Below are 23,370 nucleotides of genomic sequence, written 5' to 3' on the forward strand. Positions count from 1 at the left end.
AGATAGAATGATAGATTCTAGATAAAGATTGATTCCTTACTTTACTGACATGTTCCATTGCCTTCCCATGTAGCAGCTACTGTATAAGGAAACTTTAAAATTCATTAGTTTTATTATTTTTTATTTTTTTAAATAAAGCAAGACCATCTTTGAGCTACATTATTAATGAACACCTTGTCTTTTTTCTTTTTTAGTTTAGTAACAAACTCTGTAATATTCCTTAAACTACAAGTAATTTAGAGTTAAAATCCAGCTCTTATAATCATATTTGCACGTGCATAAAAATTGATTATATTGACCACATTTGATTCAAGAATAAAATAAAATATTGAGAATAAAATATAAAAAATAAAAATATAAAAATTAATATTTTTATATTTTATTTAGTAATAAATTAAAATAAATTATAAATATTTTATTTTATTTTATTTTTTTATACAAAAAATTTAAAAAAATATAATAATAAAAATATAATTATAAAAAATTGATAAAAATAAATAAAAAAATTATATTTTTTGTTAGTATTTTTATCAAAAATAATATAAAAAATATTAATTTAATATTTTTTAATATAATATTTTTATTTTTATTTTATCTGTTAAATATAATTTTATACTTTTATATTTCTGTATGTCTTAATATTCCATATTTGTAAACAAAAAAGCCATTTAGATAAAGATATTGGTGAAGTAATATAAATCATGCTTTAATCAAATAAACAACATTTATAAATATGTAAACTTTTTAATGCATTGATGATTAATTCATCATAACAAGTCCTTACTTCAATAAAATGCTAGCTTCAAGTTGTAACCATATATATGTCATTGCATATCATATCATAAATCAGTTGGTATCATGCATTTATATCTAGATAAATAATATATATATATAAGTCTATTAAATGAGGAATCTTTGATAGGAAAAATATGATTTGCCTGCATCTTTTCTCCATTGCTGCCACCCCTTGGTCAGTGTAGGGAGGCATCAGACAAAAACATAGGGTGGACAAAGGAAGGGTTTTATAATGTGATTTTTATTTTTATTTTTTAATTCAAATTCTATCTTTGGCCCTTATAATAATATAAATGTATGTTTATCTCATTGCACATGTCAATATATATAATTATGTATGGTGATAGGATGAAGTTGGAATAGAAATATTAAATTAAGGGAATTATATAAATGAGAAAAGGACTCCCAAATTTCCTTTTTTTTTTTATATAAAATATGTATACATTTTTGTTTAACCCTCTTAAAAATTTTATTTGTTTCTTTTTTTATTACAGAAATAATTTTTACTCCCTTTCAAAAATTTAATATAAGTGTGTTTCTAGTTAAAAATTATTAGATATTTAACATATTTGACTAAATTATTTAATATAATAAGTATCAATATCTTAACTATTATTTTTATATAAAAATATTTTTATTTGTAGTATTTATAGATGCCACTTTATTTTATTTTTAAAATACTTTTAAAATAAATTTATATCTCTTAATGTTACAATATTTCTATCTTGAGAAAATTATCTAACTCAACCAGGAGAGTTTATAATAATCATAATAGCTAGAATCTCAATTTAACTTCTAAAATCTTTCGATATTACGATTTTAAATGAGTCAATCAATTTTACAAAATTTGTACTAGATCTGATGATTTTATGATTTAAATCTTGTTAAAATTTTATATTATACGTACTTAATTTATTATTTTTTTTTATCTAAAATCTCCATTTTCTGTACCTTGATAATTACTATTATAATAGAAGATTTAGACATCCATAATCTTCCAAATAATTCAATTTGAGACACAAAAAGTGTACCTAAAGTACTTGGTGTTAGTGGCATAAATAGTGTTTAAATGGTAGAAATTAAAATGGGTCCAAACCCCACTAAAACACAAAAGAAAACAATGAATTCCCAGAATGGGACCAACATGTTTTCCAATCAGTATTCCAGGTCCCAACTGTCATGCCTTGAATTGAAGCATATACATGACCATGCCAATCTTAGTTTACTTCCATTGACCAATTTCAATTTGATAATAATAATTTAATTTTAATATATTATAATAAAGAAAAAACAACTAAGGTGAGAAAATAATAAATAAATAAATAAATAACTAGGATAGGAGTTTCTAGTAAGAAGGAAAACTGAAAAAAAAATATTGATGAATTTCTTTAAGATTATTTAGAATATTTAGTTAAAAAAAATAAAATAATATATCAGAAAAAAAAATCAGGTGTTGAAATAATTATTAATAGATTATTTTTGAGTTATAAGAAATAACTGAGTGTAAATCTTTTTTATTATTGATAATCATATAAAAAATAACAATAAAATAATTTTTTTTATTAGTTTTATTTACTCGATTGTCTCTATTTTCTATTTATTCTATTTTATTGTGTTGAGTTTTTTTTTTTTTAAGTAAATAAATAAACAAAGAAAATATTCAAACTGGTCCACATTTTGAAAGGGGATTAAAATGATGGATCCCAACATGCTCTTAAAAGAAGAATCAATGGACTTTGCTTTTATCTTTATTCACGTTAAAGTGAAAGGGAGTGATATATATAACTGATAAGGCTATAGTCTTAGAGCACTGTGCTTTTATTCTTATGATGAAATTGTAACTAAGCAGTATATATACAACAAAAACTAATTTGGATTGCTCGAGTAGTCAATTCACTCGTCTGTTTAAATAAATGTCGGAAGTTCGAATTCTACCTGGTGTATGCAACAATTTATTGACTAGCGACAAATCTTTAAATATAACTCAAATTCGCGACAAATTAATCCTTCGAGTTAGGAAATACCGTAAAAAAAAAAAAAAACATATATACAACAAAGTAGATAAATAAAATAAAAAATTAAAAACAAAGGTATTGGGGACCAATGGTATCTACCTAAAAAGAAATTAAACTGTTTGAATTTTGGAGCTTATGAGCTGACCAAGGTTGATTTCATCCTTATATCCTCATTATTTAACTATAAAGATTGTCTCTTTCTTTGAGTTGGCTTCCACTCAAGTTGTTGTTGTTGTTATTGTTCTTCTACTAAATTTCTTTCTAAACATCATATTAATATTTTCTCTGAAATGTTGTGTAGGTCCACTTAATCTCAGGGTATATAATTCATTGTTATTTTTTAAGAAACATAGTAAGTAAATCACTATTGAAACCATTATAATTTATAACCAACCACTTTTAGACATCTTGGAAAGAAAGTAATTATAGAAATGGTAAAAAAAAAGTATGTTTTATATTGAATTCCTAAAATTATAATTAATTAAACGATATATTAAACTTTTTAAATTGATGATGTAATTTATTTTCTTTTTGGTGATTTAGTTAGATATGTCGATTGGATTGGTGATGAGTGCATGATCTCAAAATGAGAGATTAATGCAGCTGGATCCACCCCCACTTTTTAAATTTCATCTCTCAACCTTGTTTTTTTTACTATATACGAGTAAAATAATAAATAAATTTCTAAAAATTTATATTTCGAATAGATTAATCTCTAAAAAAATATAAATAAAATTTTGTATAATAATAAATATGAACAAATTAGTTTAAATTAAATTTTTTTATAATAATTGTAGAAGTTAATTTAAAAATAATGTGTTTGCTTTTATTATTTTAAATAATTTTATTTATATTTTTTTTAAAAAACTAATATATTTAAACAGTAAATTGTTAAGAATTTATTTATTATTTTACTCTATATATAAATATAATAATATATGCATTAATGCATATATGTAGAGAGAGATCATTCATAACACAATTTATGGAAAAGTAAACCTCCAATAGTTAAAGATGGCTCCTTTACTTCATCTTCATCTAATTGAGTAACCAATTTTTTAGTAACTTTTCCATAATCATTCCTTGATTTAAATCAATGATTTGATAATATGTTTGATATGTTTAATGTAAACATACACGTGCTAGTGCTTCTTTAATCTGGTTTTGATTGATTACTAACCTCATAATGTTTTTTCCCCCCTCTCTTTTGAAAACATAACATGAATTCTTATAATATAATAAGGGCTTGAATTGCCATACAAGATGATGAGGAAAGATAATTAGAAAGACATCCATCGATAAATGTAAATATAAATACTACACTTTTGTTAACACACAAATTATTACATATATAACCATTGTTACTCTTTCGTATTAGCTTAAACTTTTGAGATAAACGATTTTATAATATAATATCAAGAATTTTTTGTTTGAAAAATTTAAAATTTGATTCTTAATAAACTCTAAAAAATAAAAAAAAACAACATAAAACAAATAACAATAGAACTGATAAAAAAAAGAATTTTTTTACGAAAGAATTTTCAAAATATTTTTTTAACACTTAGATTAAATGGCTGAAATTAAAAGAACTAACATTAAAAATTACTTTAAATTAGATATAATTATAGTTATTCATATAAAAAAATACAACTAATCAATCTTTAGTTAATCAATATTAATTTTTGTTAAGATTTATAATTTAAAATTTAAGATAAACAACTTTATATTAAAAAAAGTTAACTAATTCATCAATATTAGTTCATCTCAACAATATATGTTACTAATTCATCAATATTTAAAAAAAAATCAATATTATCAAACTGATAAAGTTTCTAATAGAGTATAACAATAAATCAATAATAGACTTTATTTAAAAAAAAATGCATTTTACTAATTAAAATTGAAACAGAAAATATCCATTTTCATATTTATGTTTTTGTATTTTTGTTTCTATTTCAGAGAAGTAATATCCAAAAGTTACCAAGCCTCAGAATCACAAGGTAAGATTGAAAAACATTATAACATTATTATGTCACAATGCAATGTATGTTTTAACATCTAACAATAAAATATATAATATAAATCTCTTCCACACATTTAAAAACAAAAATAGGTACACTCACCTTGCACATTGTTATGATCTCATTGATTCACACGATTGGTACCTAAAATATATGGTTTAAGATTATATCGTATCAGCTGCTTCAAGATTCCAAAATCTTGTTCAGCATCTTATTGGACCAAGTAAAGATAATGTTTAATTATTCAGTTAGTTTTTATAATTTCACAAAATTTATAATTAAATTTTTATATTTTTAATTAAGTATTTATATTATATTTAATTTAATAATTAATTTTTTTATATTAAAAATATTAAAATTATTAAAATATTTTTATAAAAATATATATATATATTTAAAAATTTAATCAGATTTTTAATTGTAGATATTTTTAATTGATAAAAAAATATTTATTTAGTTTTTAATATTTTTTATACTAAAAAAATTTAATTATAAAATTAAAAGTAATATAGAGACTTAATTAAAAAAATATATAAAAATTTAATTATAAATTTCCTAAATATAATGTATCAAATAATAAAAGTAATTGGGCTCAAGAACCGACAGAATACCAAAGAAACATTATTAACTGGTTATATATCAAAAAATGGTCTGTGGTTATGCATTTTTCTATCCAAACACCACTTTTGCTTTTGCTTTTTAGAAAGCTAAAGATGACACCAAAGTTGTGTGTGTTTATGTATGTGTGTGCGTGAATGTGGGGAAAAATAAAAAGAAATGAGAGTGAAAAAAAAAAAAAGGAGAGACATAGGATGCTGTTGCAAAAAAAAAATATTTACATAATATTAGAATATATTTTTTAATGTGTATTTCAAAAGTACTTAAAATTATTTATTTATATTTGAAAGTTATATGTAAGTTTAAGAATGAGTGAATGTTAAATAAGACCTAACATAAACATTTATATGTATTCTATATATAATGGGAATAATTAGTTTTTTTGAAATATTTTTATTATATATAATTTATAAATTTTTTGTTATTTTCAAAATTTGAAAACAAAATCTTTTAGTTAAGTTATAAATCACTTATCATTTTAATTAACTTTTTTTATTATTTTTACACATATTTAACAAATAAAAGAGTGAATTAATATGCATGTTAGTGTATGTCTATTTATATACTAGTAAAAATAAAGAGAACAAAAATATTTTAAAATGGAATAGTATATTCCAAAAAATAAATATTTTGTCTTTTTAAAAAATACAAATAGAAAAGTTGTGTAATTTTTATATACATCATGAAAAAAATTAATTATTTTCTTATATTAATTTATCTACACAAAATAGTTAAAATAATAAAAGATTTTTTTTTTGTCAATGAGTTATAGCTCAAATGGTATAGTCTCTACATACTCAATTAAGAGGTTGCGATTTCGAGTCTCCTATCTTTGATATAAAAAAAATAAAAGGTTTTTTTTTCCTTTCTATTTTGTTTATTTATAGAAAGTTAGATGTGTGTGCAAAGCATATGTATATGTTTGCTTGTTATTTTGGTTTGGTTTGGTTTTGTTTATGCATCTTCCAATTTCATCACACAAACTTAAAGCTATAACCTTTCTTCTCTCTGCATCTTCTTTTGCATATTCATATTCCAACTTCACTTCCACCCTCAATAGTATCTTCTTTTCTTAGCTTAGCTTCCTCTAGAATACTAACATGGCTGCTACTCCTTCTTCTTTCAGTTTTGCACTCTTTGCCTTTCTTTTTCTTCTATCTCTCACTTACCCTTCTTGTGTTTCTTCATTTCCTATGTCCTTGAGAAGTCAAGCTTCAATCTTGGTTTCTCTCAAACAAGGTTTTGAAGTCAACAACAACACTTCTATTTTGTCACTCAAGACTTGGAACATGTCCAACTACATGTCCCTTTGCACTACTTGGGAAGGTGTCAAGTGCGACCACAGAAATGTTTCTGTGATTGCACTTGACATATCCAACCTCAACCTCTCCGGATCACTTTCGCCGGCCATCACGGGACTAAAGACCCTTGTCAATGTCTCTGTGGCCGGCAACGCGCTCTCCGGAGAGTTCCCTAATGATATCCACAAACTACCATTGCTGAAATACTTGAACATATCCAACAACATGTTTAGTGGAACTTTGAGTAGTTGGCAATTCAATGAACTCAAGGAGCTTGAGGTTCTTGATGCCTATGACAACATGTTCAACGGATCACTCCCTCTTGGTGTCACTAATCTCCATAGCCTCAAGTACCTGAGTTTTGGCGGGAACTACTTCAATGGTTCAATCCCTTCAAGCTATGGAACATTGTTTCAGCTCAATTATCTTTCTCTAGCAGGGAATGATTTGAGAGGTTTCATACCAATTGAGCTTGGAAACTTAACCAACTTGACACAACTTTTCTTGGGATATTACAACCAATTTCATGGTGGAATTCCAAAAGAGTTTGGTAGGTTGACCAACCTGGTCCATCTGGACCTTGCGAATTGCGGCTTGCAAGGTCCAGTTCCGGCCGAGTTGGGCAACCTTGACAAGTTGGACACACTTTTCTTGCAAACAAATCAGCTGAGTGGAACAATCCCTCCTCAATTGGGGAATTTGAGCAGCTTGAAGTCTCTTGATCTTTCAAACAATGAGCTAACAGGTGAAATCCCATTTGAGTTCCAAGGCCTAAAAGAGCTTACACTATTGAACCTATTCATCAATAGGTTGCATGGTGAGATTCCAAGTTTCATTGCTGAGATGCCTAATTTGCAAGTGCTGAAGCTTTGGCAGAACAACTTCACTGGTTCAATTCCTTCAAGGCTTGGACAGAATGGTAAATTAACTGAACTTGATCTTTCAACAAACAAGCTCACAGGACTAGTTCCAAGGTCTCTTTGTTTTGGTAAGAAGCTCAAGATTCTGATTTTGCTCAACAACTTTCTCTTTGGATCTTTGCCTAATGATCTTGGTGAATGCTACACACTTCAGAGAGTTAGATTGGGACAGAACTACTTAACAGGTTCAATACCAAATGGATTTCTCTATTTGCCTCAACTATCTCTTTTGGAACTTCAGAACAATTATCTGAGTGGTTTTCTTCCAAGAAGCACTGATGCACCTTCATCAAAGCTAGGACAGTTGAATCTTTCCAATAATCGCTTATCCGGGACCCTGCCGGCTTCAATCGAAAAGTTTCCTGATTTGGAAATCCTTCTTCTTCATGGAAACAGATTCTCAGGTGAAATTCCACCAGATATAGGCAAGTTAAAGAGTGTTCTCAAGATGGATTTGAGTGTTAACAACTTTTCAGGTACTATTCCTCCTGAGATTGGTAAACTTTCATTGCTGACATACTTAGATTTGAGCCAAAACCAATTATCTGGTCCAATACCAATTCAGGTTTCTCAGATTCACATATTGAATTATCTTAATGTCTCATGGAACCATTTGAATCAGAGCCTTCCAAAGGAACTTGGATCCTTAAAAGGCTTAACTTCAGCAGATTTTTCTCACAACAATTTCTCTGGTTCAATCCCTGAACTTGGTCAATTCTCAGTGTTCAATTCAACTTCCTTTGAGGGAAATCCTGAGCTATGTGGATATGACATGAATCCATGCAACAATTCCTCATCATCAGTGTCACAATCTCATGTCAAGGCCAATTCGAAATCCGGGGTTCCGGGGAAATACAAGCTTCTATTCGCGCTCGCCCTTTTAGGCTGCTCATTGGTGTTTGCCACACTGGCAATCATCAAGAGCAGAAAATCGAGGCGAGGCGCGAATTCGTGGAAGCTAACAGCATTCCAGAAGCTTGAATATGGAAGTGAGGACATCATAGGTTGCATCAAAGAGAGCAATGTGATAGGAAGAGGTGGAGCAGGAGTTGTATATGGAGGAACAATGCCAAATGGAGAACAAGTAGCAGTTAAGAAGCTTCTAGGAATCAACAAAGGTTGTTCACATGACAATGGTTTATCAGCAGAGATTAAAACTCTAGGGAGAATCAGGCACAGATACATTGTGAGATTACTTGCATTTTGTTCAAACAAAGAGGACAATTTGCTTGTTTATGAGTACATGCCAAATGGAACCTTAGGTGAAGTTTTGCATGGCAAAAGAGGTGAGTTTCTTGGTTGGGAAACTAGGCTCAAGATTGCAATAGAAGCTGCTAAAGGCCTTTGTTATTTGCACCATGATTGTTCTCCCCTCATCATTCATAGGGATGTTAAGTCCAATAACATTTTATTGAACTCTCATTTTGAGGCTCATGTTGCTGATTTTGGACTTGCCAAGTTCTTGCATGACTCTGCTGCTTCTCAGTGCATGTCTTCCATTGCTGGTTCCTATGGCTACATTGCTCCAGGTATATTTCTATATTCAACTCTGTCAAAATTTACTATTATACAATATATATATATATATTAAAAATAAATTTAATTATTTTGTTAGTTCTTATAATTTTATGTAATTTAAATCTTTATATAATTTTTTTTTGGAATATTTATTTTTATGTTTAATATAGGATGACTTGTGAAATATTTTTAAAGTAAATATTCTAAAATATTAGTATTTTACACAAATAATAATTAGTACAGATTTAATTATAAATTTTTATTTAATATAAAAATTCAATTACAAATTTTTAAATTATAAAAATCTAATTAAAACTTTAATAAGAGTATAAAAATTAATAGAATAATTAAATTTTAAAAATATTTAAAATTATGTATAAATATGTGATAATTGATTTACTGATAATTTTTTTTAGAATAAATTACTATTTGTACCGTGAAAGATACAGACGCTAACAAATGTACCCATATAAGAATAAAACGACAATTGTAACCACATAAGATAGTTTATGTGTGCTAAAAGTATCCTAACAGACTAATTGCGTAACCAATGTCCGGGTACTTTTGGCATACGAAGACCATCTTTCGTGGTTACAATTGTCGTTTTATTCTTATATGAGTATATTTGTTAATATCTGTATCTTTCATGGTACAAATGATAATTTTTTTTTTTTATAAACTAGATGTTGTTTTTAAAGTTTTTTCAAAATGAAAGGTCAAAGGGAATCTTGAAAGAAAATGTTGCATGGTTTATATATTCTTTCTTCTTTAGCAGTGCTGCAAGAATAGCATATACTTTGGATTACTTGTTGTTTTTCTGGGTCCACATGCATACACTCTCTGCATGTACGTGAATTCCTAGAGACTAGTTACTCAGCCAAATTAAAGGTTCCACTAACACAAAGGAATTTTCTTTTGCTTTTTTTTTTTTTTTTCTCTAAATGGGTTTTGTGTTTGTGCTTTTGCATGCCTTGAAACCATAAATACTCTGAATTATTCAAAACATTGCACCTTTTTTTTCTTTTTATTTTGACCAACTCCCTCTATATTATTATTACATATCATATATAATTATATATGGTATATGCTTATATATATTTATATTATATATATATAGTTCTTTCATCAAGGTTCCTGCCTGGGATCTAAAAGATATGCTTTCCCAAAACCCAAGAAAAAGAAGCATGAGCATGGTACAATAATAGATTCATCTAGATTATCTTTTCATAAATTTTAATTTAATTTACAGTAACTTTTTTATTATTGTTTCAAAATTCAAAATGAAGCTTCTTCTCTAGCTTTTATATATAATAAATATTAGTTTCTATTTATGTCTTCCCACCCTCACTCACATGGTGTATGTCCTTAGAATTTTATTTATAAATAACTTTAATTTCCATTAAAATAATTAGTGTAATTTGTCTATATATTCAATAAAAATTTAACTATGTCATATGTTGTTCTATCTTACTGTGTTGAGCTTTTTTGTTTTAAAAAAATATTTAAAATAATATGCATAATTTTTGCAGAATATGCATACACATTGAAAGTGGACGAGAAAAGTGATGTGTATAGTTTTGGAGTGGTGCTGCTAGAGCTTCTCACCGGAAGAAGGCCGGTGGGCGGCGATTTCGGCGAAGAAGGGCTAGACATAGTTCAATGGACAAAGCTCCAAACAAATTGGAACAAAGAGAAGGTGGTGAAGATCCTTGATGAGAGGCTAAACCAACACAATAAAATTCCAATGGATGAGGCAATGCAAGTGTTCTTTGTGGCAATGTTATGTGTTCAAGAACAAAGTGTGGAGAGACCAACCATGAGGGAAGTTGTTGACATGCTTGCACAAGCAAAACAACCAAACACATTTCAAATAACAACAATATGATTGAAAAAAAGTGTATGTCTAGGGTTTATGTTGGGTTAAATTTTTATCACTGCTAGTAAAGGGTGCGTTTGGTTTGTGTTTTTATATTTTATTTTTATTTTTAATATTTTCTGTTTTTTGAATTTTGTGAAAAAAAAGAAAAACAGTGAAAACAATAAAATTATATTTTTTGTTTTCACTTATTATTTTTTTTTCATAAAATTCTAAAAAATAAAAATTATTAAAAATAAAAATAAAAAATAAAAATATAAACCAAAGGCAGCCTTAATTTTGTCCTTTGAGTTTTCAATTTTCTGTTTTTTTTTTAATATTTTTTTATTTTAACTTTTATTAACACTTATTAGCACTAGAGTGAGAGTGAAGCAAGAGAAATGTGTTGTGAGAACATTATTGAAAAAGTCACTATATATATAGTTGGACCATGATAAATTAGACAAAGAGAGGGAGTGGGATCAATGTTAATACCAAAACTCAAGTTTGTACCATACATTGGGATTGAGAATGAAGTTTGACTTATTGGTTTGTGTTTGCTAATTGAGAAATGTTTATTTCTTCAGTTCTTTTTTTTAGGTAAACCAAGTTGATGAGATATATCAGATTCATAAAAATTTTGTTCAGCATTTTATTTAAGAATTTAATTTTAATATATTAATAATATAAAATATTTTATACAGTTATGTAATCTCAATTATTTTTTTAGCTAACTATTCACGCAATCAATGTAAAAAATAATTATTTTTACTAATGTGATGTTATGCGATTGGATGCATGTGTAAAATGATTTATATTCACGGTACATAAAAATAATTTTTTTTTATTTAGTACTATTTTCATTGAAAAATAACTACGCATGTTTTAAGATTTTAGTATACGTATATTAAGAAAAGTATACAACTCTAAAAAAAATTAAATTATTTTATAGAAAAATATTTTTTTTAGTAAACAATTGTGAAATAATTATTACAAATTGAAAGAGATAATTAAAACATAGGGTAATTGAAGAAAATAACTAATTAATGTTGTATTAAAACATCAAAATGATAAATATTATTTCACAATAATTTAATCTTAATTAATAATTATTTATGGAGAGACAAATTATTGAAATAATGGAGAATATCGAGAACTTTTTCTTTTTAATATTGTATTATTAGAGGTGAAATCCTTCATCATGAATTAAACTGTGTGTTGAACACAACTATGGCCATTTACAAAACGTCAATGACGTTTTGTGTTTCTTCAATTAAAATAATATTTTTCTAACAAAACGTCAGTAATGTTTTGTGTTTTAATAATTAAAATAATATTTTTTATTACAAAACGTTAGTGACGTTTTGTTCTTTGATGATTAAAAAAAAAATTTTATTGCAAAACGTCAGTGACGTTTTGTACTACTACCACAACCCTGTAGAACACCAAAATCATCAAATATTTTTGCATTTCACATTAAAATTATCCATATATAAAAATTTTAGCCGAATATCGATTGTGTATACATAATAATGTATTCAGGTGACTTATCTATAGCTTTCCTGCATAATTATATATTCACCTTATGCATCTGATGAAAATAATAATGAAATATGATGATGTCAAATGTTTTGGCATGAGGTAAATTTTTGTTAATAATTATTAGAGACATTTTTTTTAATCATCTCTGGTACCCCATAATTCAAATGTTTTGGCATGAGGTAAATTTAACTAAGTATATGTCTTGTCACTTTCGTAGGAAATTATTTTACGTGATGGAACATTATTACTTTTCTTTTTTGGTCCGCATGGAATTACTTTTTTTTATAATAAGAAGTATAATTTTTCATTATAATATATTTATTTATCGATATAAAATAAAATAATTACATAAATTTCAGTTGAAAATGCTATGTTATCTTTTTAATAATATTTTAACTAATATTAGTTAGATTTTTACGTTCTTCAAAAGATATATTTATCTTTCTAAAACTATATGAGAATATATAAATTTGTAATCTTAAACTTTTTTTCGGATTTTCTTTCTTTTCAAAGTTTCAAAAAACACAGAAAATTTGTTTATTTTCTGATTTTTTTAAACACAAAAAAAAAGAATAAAAAATAAAATAAACACTAAAAAAATATGTCTTTTATATTTGAAACTACATTAAGTCTGTTACATGTACATTTTTTATAATAGACATTATTTTGATATCAATATATTTTTAACAACTAATATGTATTCTTTTTTGTTAATTAGAAATAGTTTTAAATATAGAAGGAATCTCTCTTCTACATAATAGAATTTACCTTTAAATATATAATTGATTAATAATAATTAATAGCTATATTTTTATATGAATGTCAAAATATGTAGTGTACACATAATATTATTGAAAATATATAATCTAACTGCCTTTTTTATTTTTTTGGTGTAGATTGTAGAATCTAACTAGCTAGGTACCATACTTGTGTTGTAGTTTATACGGAGGTGGTTTGGGCCTACTAGCTAGTAAGTACTTTTTTTTGTTGGGACTAGAGCTAGTAAGTACTTTAAACATTTGAGCCACCTAACACTGATCCCTAGAATCCTTTTCCAGGAACCTGGGTCCATGACCAAAACATCTTTTTGGGCCCAATTTTTCTTGGTTGTTTAACCCAATATTAGCTCAATTAATTCTCTGACAAAAAGCAAATCAATTAATTCCGACCAAAAATATTTACTAATTAACTTGAGTACCATTTGTACCTGAGGAAAGTTTTTGATGCTGACAAATATATCACGAAATAACGAAATTAAAATTATAATCATAAAAGATCAGTTCCGTATAACAAAACTATTCAAATCCTAAAAAACTATCTAGAAATCCAAGATTATCCTTTTTAACCTAATCCAGCCTATCTTAATCCTTAACCCTTTATCTCCGAAAAAATTCATCCTCTTCATATTGCCATCATCACCACTGTCGTCCCCACTATTCTCTTTATTCCACTTCATCAACGATTTTTTAACCAAAACCAACCTGTATAACCAATTAATACTGAGAAGAAACAGATTTCTAAAACTAAAGAATCAATAGGCGTTTCCATTTCCAGAATCATACAACATTCTCATAACCTCGAACAACATGAAAGCATCAACACAAGCGTATTGAACCTGTTTTGCTGTGAGCCACACGTTATCCCACGACTCCGATTGACCTTCAAAGGCTTCTCAATCTCCAATCTGTGCACTCTCTTCGCAAGCCTCTTCATCTCACTCTCCCCCAGCATGCTCTCTGCCAGACCATTGTCGTCGCTTCCTTCTGTTTATCACCACCATTCTCCTCCTTTTCTTCATTGAAGAAATCTTAGCTTCCCTTTTCTTCTCTTTATTACTGTCTTCGCCGCGTCCTTCGGCCTCGCTGCTGTCGTCGCTGCACCTGGAGCAGTTGGCGCCGCCAAGGCACACGCAACGACGGAAGAGAAAACAGAGTTCGACATTGATCGATGAGGTTTTGAGCAACACGAGAATCGCTGTGATTAAGACTGTGAGAGAATTGATGCATGCGCATCATGTTGTGTTTTCTATGCTTTTTCATATAAGAAATCAATTCATAATGTTTAATTATGAAGTGTTTTTGGTGCTTAAGTTGGAAATTGCTTTTATTCCTTTGATTTGATGAATTTTGTAGAAAATAAGAGAAAAAGAAGCAAAAAGTACAAAACAAGCTCAAAAGAAGAAAAGAAGAAGTTTTGGACACGCTTTGAAACTTAGGATATGCTTTGAAGCCTTAGGCCACGCTTTTGAAAGCATGGCCCCTGAAGCGTGCCAAGGGCGTGTGGAGTGGCGTGCACTATGGCATGTGAACCCAAGTGCGGATGGGCGTATATGTGGCGTGTGTGTGTGCTTAGCGTGCACTATGGCATGTGAAGTGGCGTCTCTAAAACTACACGCCTTCGAGCCCCCAAAAAGTGCAATATGATCATGTGGAAGGCGTGCCTGAGAAGTGGCATGCTGGGCAACTTCCTAGAGGACAAATTCTTGCAATCTAGGCATGTGGAGGGCGTGCAAGAGAAGCGGCACACTGGGCCACACTTCAGCCACACTCCATAGTGGACACTGGATCTGAGGGTACAAATCACTATTCTTTTAGTGTTACAAACCCGACGTGTGGCTGGCGTGCCTGGGAAGTGGCACGCTGGGCCAATTTTTCAGAGGACAATTTCCTGTAAACACGCAAGGTGACCTCTTCACCTTCAAAAGATCATAACTTGAGATACAGAGGTCCAAATGACGTGCTTCTAATGGCGTTAGAAAGCTGACTTTCAGAACTTTCTAACGATATATAATAGTCTATAGTGGACACTGAATCTGAGGGTGAAAATCACTAATATGTCAGCGTTGCAAGGTTGACGTGTAGCCAGCGTGTAGAATTTCACATGCCCTTGAACCTGTAAACACGCTAGACTGACCTCTTCACCTTCAAAAGAGTATAACTTAAGTTAGAGAGATCCAAATGACACGCTTTCAATGGCGTCAGAAAGTGGACTTTTAAAACTTTCCAATAATATATAATAGTTTATAGTGGACGTTCAGTTTGGGGCCGCGAATGACCCCATCTTTCAACATTGCAAGGTTGGCGTGTGGACTGAAGTGCGGAGTAAAGTAGCACACCAGACCAACTTTTCAAGGAGAGTTCCAAACCTTTAAAAGCCTAAAGTCTCACCAAAGTACTATTTCAAAGGCACTCCACATTGAGCCACTTCTACGACCTCAATTCCTTCATTTATTCTTCAATTCTTCAAGTCTCCAATAAGAGAATAAAAACTTCACAAGTCCAACTTTCAACCAAGTTGTAACGACCCAACTTCTAGCCTGTCATGACCAAGGCTAGTAGCCAGGTGCTACTATTTAGCTGACTTTAGATACTTTAGACCATATATTAAGTGTATACATATGAGCCTGTAGCGCTAGTCGAGAATCGTGTAGCTAGTCGCGCATGTTGGAATAATTGTAAATTAAGCAGTTAATACAAAAAACAGAAAAGCATAGCTTAGCATACACATATCACACATGAAAATGCCCGGAGGCTTAGTTCATCACAAAACACAAATTCATACTTAATTACTTACTATATTATGTACATACTCCATCTGTAATGCTTACAGGCCTCGGCTCACAAGAGCCACCCTAGACTGGGACCCGTTCTACATTATTAAATAAATAAAAGACCTAGCCCTCTAAAAAGACTACTCAAGAGTGAGGGCAATGACCACTACTACTACTACTACTACTACTACTACTGATGTTGCTGTTATTTTATCTCCAGAAACTGCTGTCACAATATGCTAAAGCGAGGGAATCACTTTGACGCGCCGGTGATGTTGCTGCTGCTCGCATCCTTTGTGGAGTCCTCTTCCCTGGTCTCAAAAGAACTAGAGTACAGATCTGCCATCATCTGGTCAATCCACGCCTCTGAGCTAAACTCGGTTGAAAGTGCAGAACCAGAGCTTTCAGGAACCCATAGCCCCTGGAATCTTGGCTCAGCTATAGGGGATGGTGGTGGAGCATCGGGCATAGGTACATCAGAAACTACTTGATCCTCTTCAGGATTGAACCATGGTGGATACTCAGGTATGTCAATGATCAAAGATTTCGGTTTTGGCTCTGCCATATTCAGAGGGTAAGGCGGAAAAGGATACTGGCCTCTGCCGGGGTGAAGCTCGGATAGCAGTGTACCATAAGGCATGTCAGGGTCAAACTCCTGGCTGAGCAGAGGGTGAAAGAAAGGACGGTCGAGAAGATAGTAGGTGCGTGTACGCGGACTACCCCAAAACACCGCGCTCTCCGTCGCGGGGTCCACGTATCTGCCGTACGATGGGTACTCAAAGAAGATCACGCCGGTCCCCATCTCCGGACATGGGAAAAAGGGGGTGAGAACCTAGGGTTCCCAGTAGAGTACTATACGAAAAACCTAAGGAGATCCGCAGCCTAAGTCTAGTCGTTCATAGGGTCACCACAGTAATCAATCATATAAACAGATATAATTACAGTATAACAGTCACATACACAAGTAATCGAACACAAGCAAAGAAATGCAGAAACCAAATATGATGCATGTCTGGTCCTACGCAAGTCATGAGCTTATGCGTCGGTTGGCTACCCGCAGCCCGATGTTACCCGGCCCAAGTCCAGATATGGCTACTCCACTGGGTCGGTCGCGCACCGATGCTCGAAATACAATCGCGGCACTAATAAAGAATGGCTCAAAAATACAAGGTGCTCCCAGTGAGTAGCAGTCCATATGGCGGGTGTCCCCACGTTCATATAATCTCTGGCCAGGCGGGATGGAAGTCTGCTCTGCCAGGAACTTCTTAGCACCTTGGGGTTTACAGTTTCTTCTTCCGCGGCACATCTCAACAGAATTTCTTTCTAAGGGACTTCTCCTCCCTCTTTTTATAAAAACTTGTGCCCGGATCTTTCTTAAAATGTCTCAACCTTGTCACATTTTACCATTTTGCCCCTTTTTATTTAACTTTTCTTTTTACCGTTTTCATTAGGTTTTTAATGATGCTTTCACCCCTAATGTTATTATTTTATCATTGTATCTTCATATTTTTTTCTAATATACTTTTTTTCCTTGATTAATTTAATTATTTATTTTTAATTTGACTTTATGCCTGAAATTACTAATATGCCCCTAAGTACTCTAGTTTCTACTGTTTAACCTTATTTAGCATCAAAATTTTACCGAATTAATCCTATTAGTTGCCTATGATTAAAATTATTCCTAATAATTTTATTAAATGCCAATTTTCACTCTAAGGGACCTAAAACCAAATTTACCATTTATTAATTTTATTTACTTATTCTAATTACTACTTTTTACCGTTTTACTTCTAACTTTTACTAAAGCTTTTATTTAGGTCTGAAACTTTTTTATAATTATAATCTTGACCCAACTAATTTATATAATTACTATTTTACCCTTAATGATACTAAATTCAGAATTTTACTTATTTTTCATTTAAATTATATTTTTGACTCTCTTTTTATCCAAAAATTATCATAACACCCTTTTTACCCTTCCTCTTTTGTTCCATAGGATTAAAATTATTTTTGTGAATACTTTTTAACTCTTTTCTACCATGATTTTCGTGCTCTTAGTGACTGAGATTTCAGAGGTGCAATTTTTATGTTTTTCTTCACTTTTTGTGACGTCTAAAACTTGAAACTTAAACCCTAAGCGCTTCCATGTTTCCGACTGTTTTCACACAAAATCCAGAGGCAATATAACATTATTTTACACATATTTATCAAGCCAAAATAGTGGTAACTCACAAAATTTCAAGAAATTCAAAACAAACATAAATTCACCACAAAGCGGCTCATATAAGCACCGAAAACAAGCACAACCATACTCTAGCTAATCCTAACCGTTACCTCTTATGTAATTCAGTTAATAAACCTTTTTCACACTAGAAAACGTGGATACAAGGGCAGAAACACAGCTGGTGGTGGTGAGTTTCATTTTTGGGCCTAAAGTATCGCAAAACGTCAGAATTTAGCCACTGTGAGCTCGAAACTCCTTAACTCCCTAGGCGTGCTCCATGGATTCTTCAAGAGAAGTTCTCTATACATAGAGGAGAGTAATGATTCATAATAGTTACTGTTTCTTTTAAAAAGAAAAAGAAAAGGAGAAAGAACAAGAGTTTACCTAGCCGAATTCGGTAAAAACGCAAAGATTGGTGAAAACGGACAAGAGTTTGTACTTGTATGGTTTGAGTCCTTGAAGAAAACTTGGAGAATAGTGTATAAATGGTTATATAAGGGGCTAAAAACGCAGGTATGGTGTGCATAATTTTCTCTATTTCTCCTCTCTCATTTATGATTCTTATCTCTCTCTTTATGGTAAAATGTAATTGAATTTTTGCTTTCGTAATTCCTTAAATAAAATCTGAATTCTAACTTAATTAAAGGTGGCAAAAGAGGGCTGAAAAAATTAGAGAAAAATGGGCTGATATCAAGAGAGAAGGGGCGTGATTTCGAGGAAACACAATCAGCGTCATAATGACGTGTTTATATGCAGTTAACCGCGGTTAATTACTCGTGGTTTAAAACACAACAGAGAGGGGTGAGAGGCTGAGATAATCTCGGCCTAGAGGCTGAGAGATGGGGGCCGAGTTACTTGGATAGTAAGCAAGAGGATTCGGGGCCTCTAGGAATCGTCTGCGGAATGCTAGACAGAAATTCGGTTCAGATAACTTTTACCGGGCGTTAAAACGATTAATGGCTAACAATTATTTTTAAAGAGGTGAATCATAAAGGGATAGCTAATATAAATCTAGAGACACATTTACTTGAGTAGAAATTACTTTTACCACTGGTTCTGAGGTTTCCAGTTACGAGAATTTTTTTCGGTGCACGCACAATCGTCACTAAAAGTGTTTTTGCGGCTCAAAAATTTCTGGTGTGGTAATTAGCCAATGGTAAGATAGTATTTAATATCCATTAGTCAAATTTGACTTAGAGGGATTAATTACTCTCATAAAGCCAAGTTTGACCTCGTAACTCTCTTTTTTTATTTTTTGCGAGAAAAATCTTTTTACCGATAACCTGGTTCTTACACAAGTCCACTCTAACCTTCATCCAAGCCATAATTCACAATCAATCAAAGCCTAAAGACCCACTAACAAGCAATCAAGGCCACAAAAATTATCTAGAAATAGTTAGAAAATTTACATTTGATGTAATTTGAATTAAATTTCATTTAAATTTGTAATTTAGAATAGCTATAAATAGGATTTTAGATTCATCTTTTAGACCACCACCTTGGAGGAGAGTCTTCTCACCCTCATTCTCTTCTTCTCTTCCATTTTCTTTCATACACTTTTTTAAATATTTTGTTACGAGTCTCTAACTCTTTTTATTGGAAAAGAGAACTCTATTGCAATTTAATGGATTAATTTATTTTCATTATTTATCTTCAATTCTTTCTTTCTTATTTCTTTAGAAAGATTTTTCGTTCTTCATTTTAAAGATTCAAATGTCTTGAGAGAGAATTTGAATCTCACATGAATTCCATGAGAATTGAAAGAGGATTATGGAATTGGGGCTTGAAGATCTTTCTCCCAATTCTTATGAATTTGAGTTTGGGATTGATATGTGACATGTAATCAACTTATAACTTGATTCATAAAATTGTGCGGCTCTAAATTAGAGACTAATCTCCATCTCTTCTCATAAGCAATTATATCAAGACATTGGCAATTGATTAAGTTAAGAGAAATTGAATTGCCAAGACATTGGAATTCAATTACTTATAATTTGCCAAGAGATTAATGAATGCATGATTGAAGAGGAGATGAAATTTATTAATCTTGACAATGCAATATCGCTTGATCCCAATCCCAATGTTCTTTTCATTCTTAATTCTAGTTATTTACCTTCTTACACTTTACTTTCTTACACTTTATTTTTCTGTACTTTACCGTCAATTTATTTTCTTGTCATTTTATTACTTTTATTTACTTCTTGTTCCTTAATTACTCATTATTCAAATATGGCCGTCTAACTAAAATAATCAATTAACTATTGTGTGTTTAATCTGTTTAATTTTGTGGGATTAACACTCATTCACCGTGAATTTATTAGTTGATACTTGATACGACTAGGGGTGTTCGCGGTGCGGTTTAATTCGATTTTAAGGAAAAAGTCATCCGATCCGAACGCTTAATTTATGTGCGGTGCGGTTTGGATTGGATGAACCTTTTTAGAAATTCGATCCGATTACAAGCGGTTTGAATCGGTTTGGATTTGCGGTTTTTTAAATAAAAAATTAATTACATATAACAAATCTCAACATCAAATTTTAAATAATCAACAATGACATAACAAGTCTTAATAATATCTTAAAAAGCCAACGATAACATAACAATAGAAATAAAATTATAAGTTAGTTAAAATAAATAAATAAATAACATTTTAAATATAAAATATTTATTAAATAATAATAATATATGAATAATAGAAAAATGTATAACAAATTGAACATGTTATAAGTATAATTATAAATATAATAATAAAATAATAATATTATAGCACATTGTGCGGTTTGGATTGGATTGGATCGGTTATGAAAAATAGATTCGAAATCCGATCTAATCCAACAATTTGTAAAAAATAGAATCCAATCAAATCCGAATTAGTACGGTTTTAATTGGTTTTCGGTTTAAATTGAATTAAATAAGCAGTTTAATTTGGATCGATTTGAATTTAAATACCCCTAGATACGACTCGATGCACTTACCGATAATTCTACAGAATATTACCTTTATAAATTTCGTATCAAGGATTGACGAGCCTTGTGCTAAAGGAAGTGAAGGAATTGATCGAAGGTTTGCCGAAGTAATTTAACGAATAGGTTTCGAAGGATGAAGCTGATGAAACAAAGAAGTAGCTTGAAGAAGCTGGTGCCAAAAAGGGTTAGGGATTATGTGTTTGTTTGGGTATTATTATCTGGAATAAAAAATATTTTTTAATAAAAAAATATTTTTTTTTATTTTTTAGCGTATTTGAAAAATTTTTAGTAATAAAAGTAAAAGTAATAAAAAAAATATTTTTTTGAGAAGTTATAATTTATATCTTTTTTTAAAATATTTTTTTTTTCTTAAAAAATAATATTTTTCATATAATAAATAAACAAAAAAGTACTTTTATATTGTTATACCCAAACATAATTGATAAATAAAAATATCTTTTTACATAAGATACCTAAACTTAAAATTACTTTTACTTTTCCATAAGATCTTTTAAAAAAGATAACTCGAAAAAAGATTTTTTTCTTAGAAGCTCACCCAAACAAGCTCTATAATGGCTTGGGTTAGGTTAATAAGGATAATTTGAGATTTTTTATTTTTGGGTAGTTTTTTAGGATTTTGAAAGTTTTGTCTTCCAGAATCAATCTTTCGTAGGTATAACTTCAATTGTATTGTTTTGTGACTATAATTATCAAATACAATTAACTCACTTGGGTTGGTTAAGTGGTCAGTTTATTTGTCTGCTTAAGTATGTGTCGAAAATTTGAATTTTTTGTATATAGCAATATCATTAGTTAGTAACAGACCTTTAAATAGAATTTAAATCTGTGACTGTTCTATCCAAAGATTCTATAGATAACCAAAAAAAATTTAAATACATTTGCATGAGAAAGCATCTAGTCCTTTTCACACACAAACTCAGATGAATGCTTTGATTTTATGAAGCTTGGTCACTAACTCGCTATCAATTTATATATATAAACAACCAAATTTTTTTTTTATATATATAAAAAGTTCACGTTGGTCAACATCAATCTATTATCTATTATATATTAAATATGAATAAAGTAGGATTTATCAACTTGTAAGATTTGTATTTATTGGCCATTATTAACATGTGATATCACGTTATTAAAAAATACTTAGTAACATTTGTTTTGAAGTATTGAGACAGAAATTAGAAGACTAAAATTTAATATCATGTTTATTGGTTCAAAGGCTGTTATTAAAATTTCTGTCTCTGTCATAAAAATTTCAATATTTCAATACCTTCAAAAAATGGAGACACATAGAACTAAAATTTTTAAAAATAAAGATTAAAACTTTAATAACATTTTATACCTAAAATATCTTTATTTTAATTAATTAATTTTAATTTTATATTTTGTACAAATTAAATTAAAATTTTATTCTTATTTTAATTTCTTTCTTATACTTTACACCAAATAAAATATTAAAATTTATTTCAATCTCTATTTCCCCACCAAACTCAAGGCCTAAGGGATATGTTCTAGACTTCTAGACAAGACAATCCTTGTTGGGAATTTGTGGCTTCACATCTTAAAGTGAAAGGAATAAACTCTCTAGCGGACAAAGTACCATCCAAGATTTGTGTCTCTACTCTCCTAGTCATTTTGTTGTCCTTAATAATATTTTTAAGATATTAGTTAGATAAATAAATTTATGACAAATTTATAATATATGGGATTAGTATTTTTTTTATGAAACTAAAAGACTATTCTATTTTAAATACTTTTAGAATAACAAAATTTTATGTATTCGATTTTAAATTTCAAACAAATTTAAGTGTTTACTAATAGATTATTAAGATACAAACCAAAGAAATTTATGAACAAAACCAAGTTAGTTGTTTACTCTTGAGATTAGCGAGTTTTAAAGGTACTTGTACTTGTTCATATCTCATGCACAAAGCACAAACCTTTGATGCATCTCTTATCAAGATTTGCCTTGAGAACAGTGTCTACCATTGCAACCTTGTCATCCAATCTTTCATGCCAAACACCA

General features: G+C 29.7%; 1 protein-coding gene across 1 annotated transcript; it reads left to right on the plus strand.

Annotated features, from left to right (window-relative positions):
• Positions 1 to 6,359: 6,359 nt before the first annotated feature.
• On the plus strand, positions 6,360 to 11,607 carry BAM3 (Leucine-rich receptor-like protein kinase family protein). The gene is made up of 2 exons (XM_088494304.1): positions 6,360 to 9,199; positions 10,718 to 11,607. Exons 1-2 carry the CDS (start codon positions 6,550 to 6,552, stop codon positions 11,071 to 11,073), a joined length of 3,006 nt encoding a protein of 1,001 aa, XP_088350430.1. The 5' UTR covers positions 6,360 to 6,549; the 3' UTR covers positions 11,074 to 11,607.
• Positions 11,608 to 23,370: the final 11,763 nt, after the last annotated feature.

The sequence above is a fragment of the Arachis ipaensis genome, chromosome B7, assembly GCF_059453495.1.
Source record: "Arachis ipaensis isolate K30076 ecotype BB chromosome B7, ASM5945349v1, whole genome shotgun sequence".
Taxonomy (NCBI): Eukaryota; Viridiplantae; Streptophyta; class Magnoliopsida; order Fabales; family Fabaceae; genus Arachis; species Arachis ipaensis.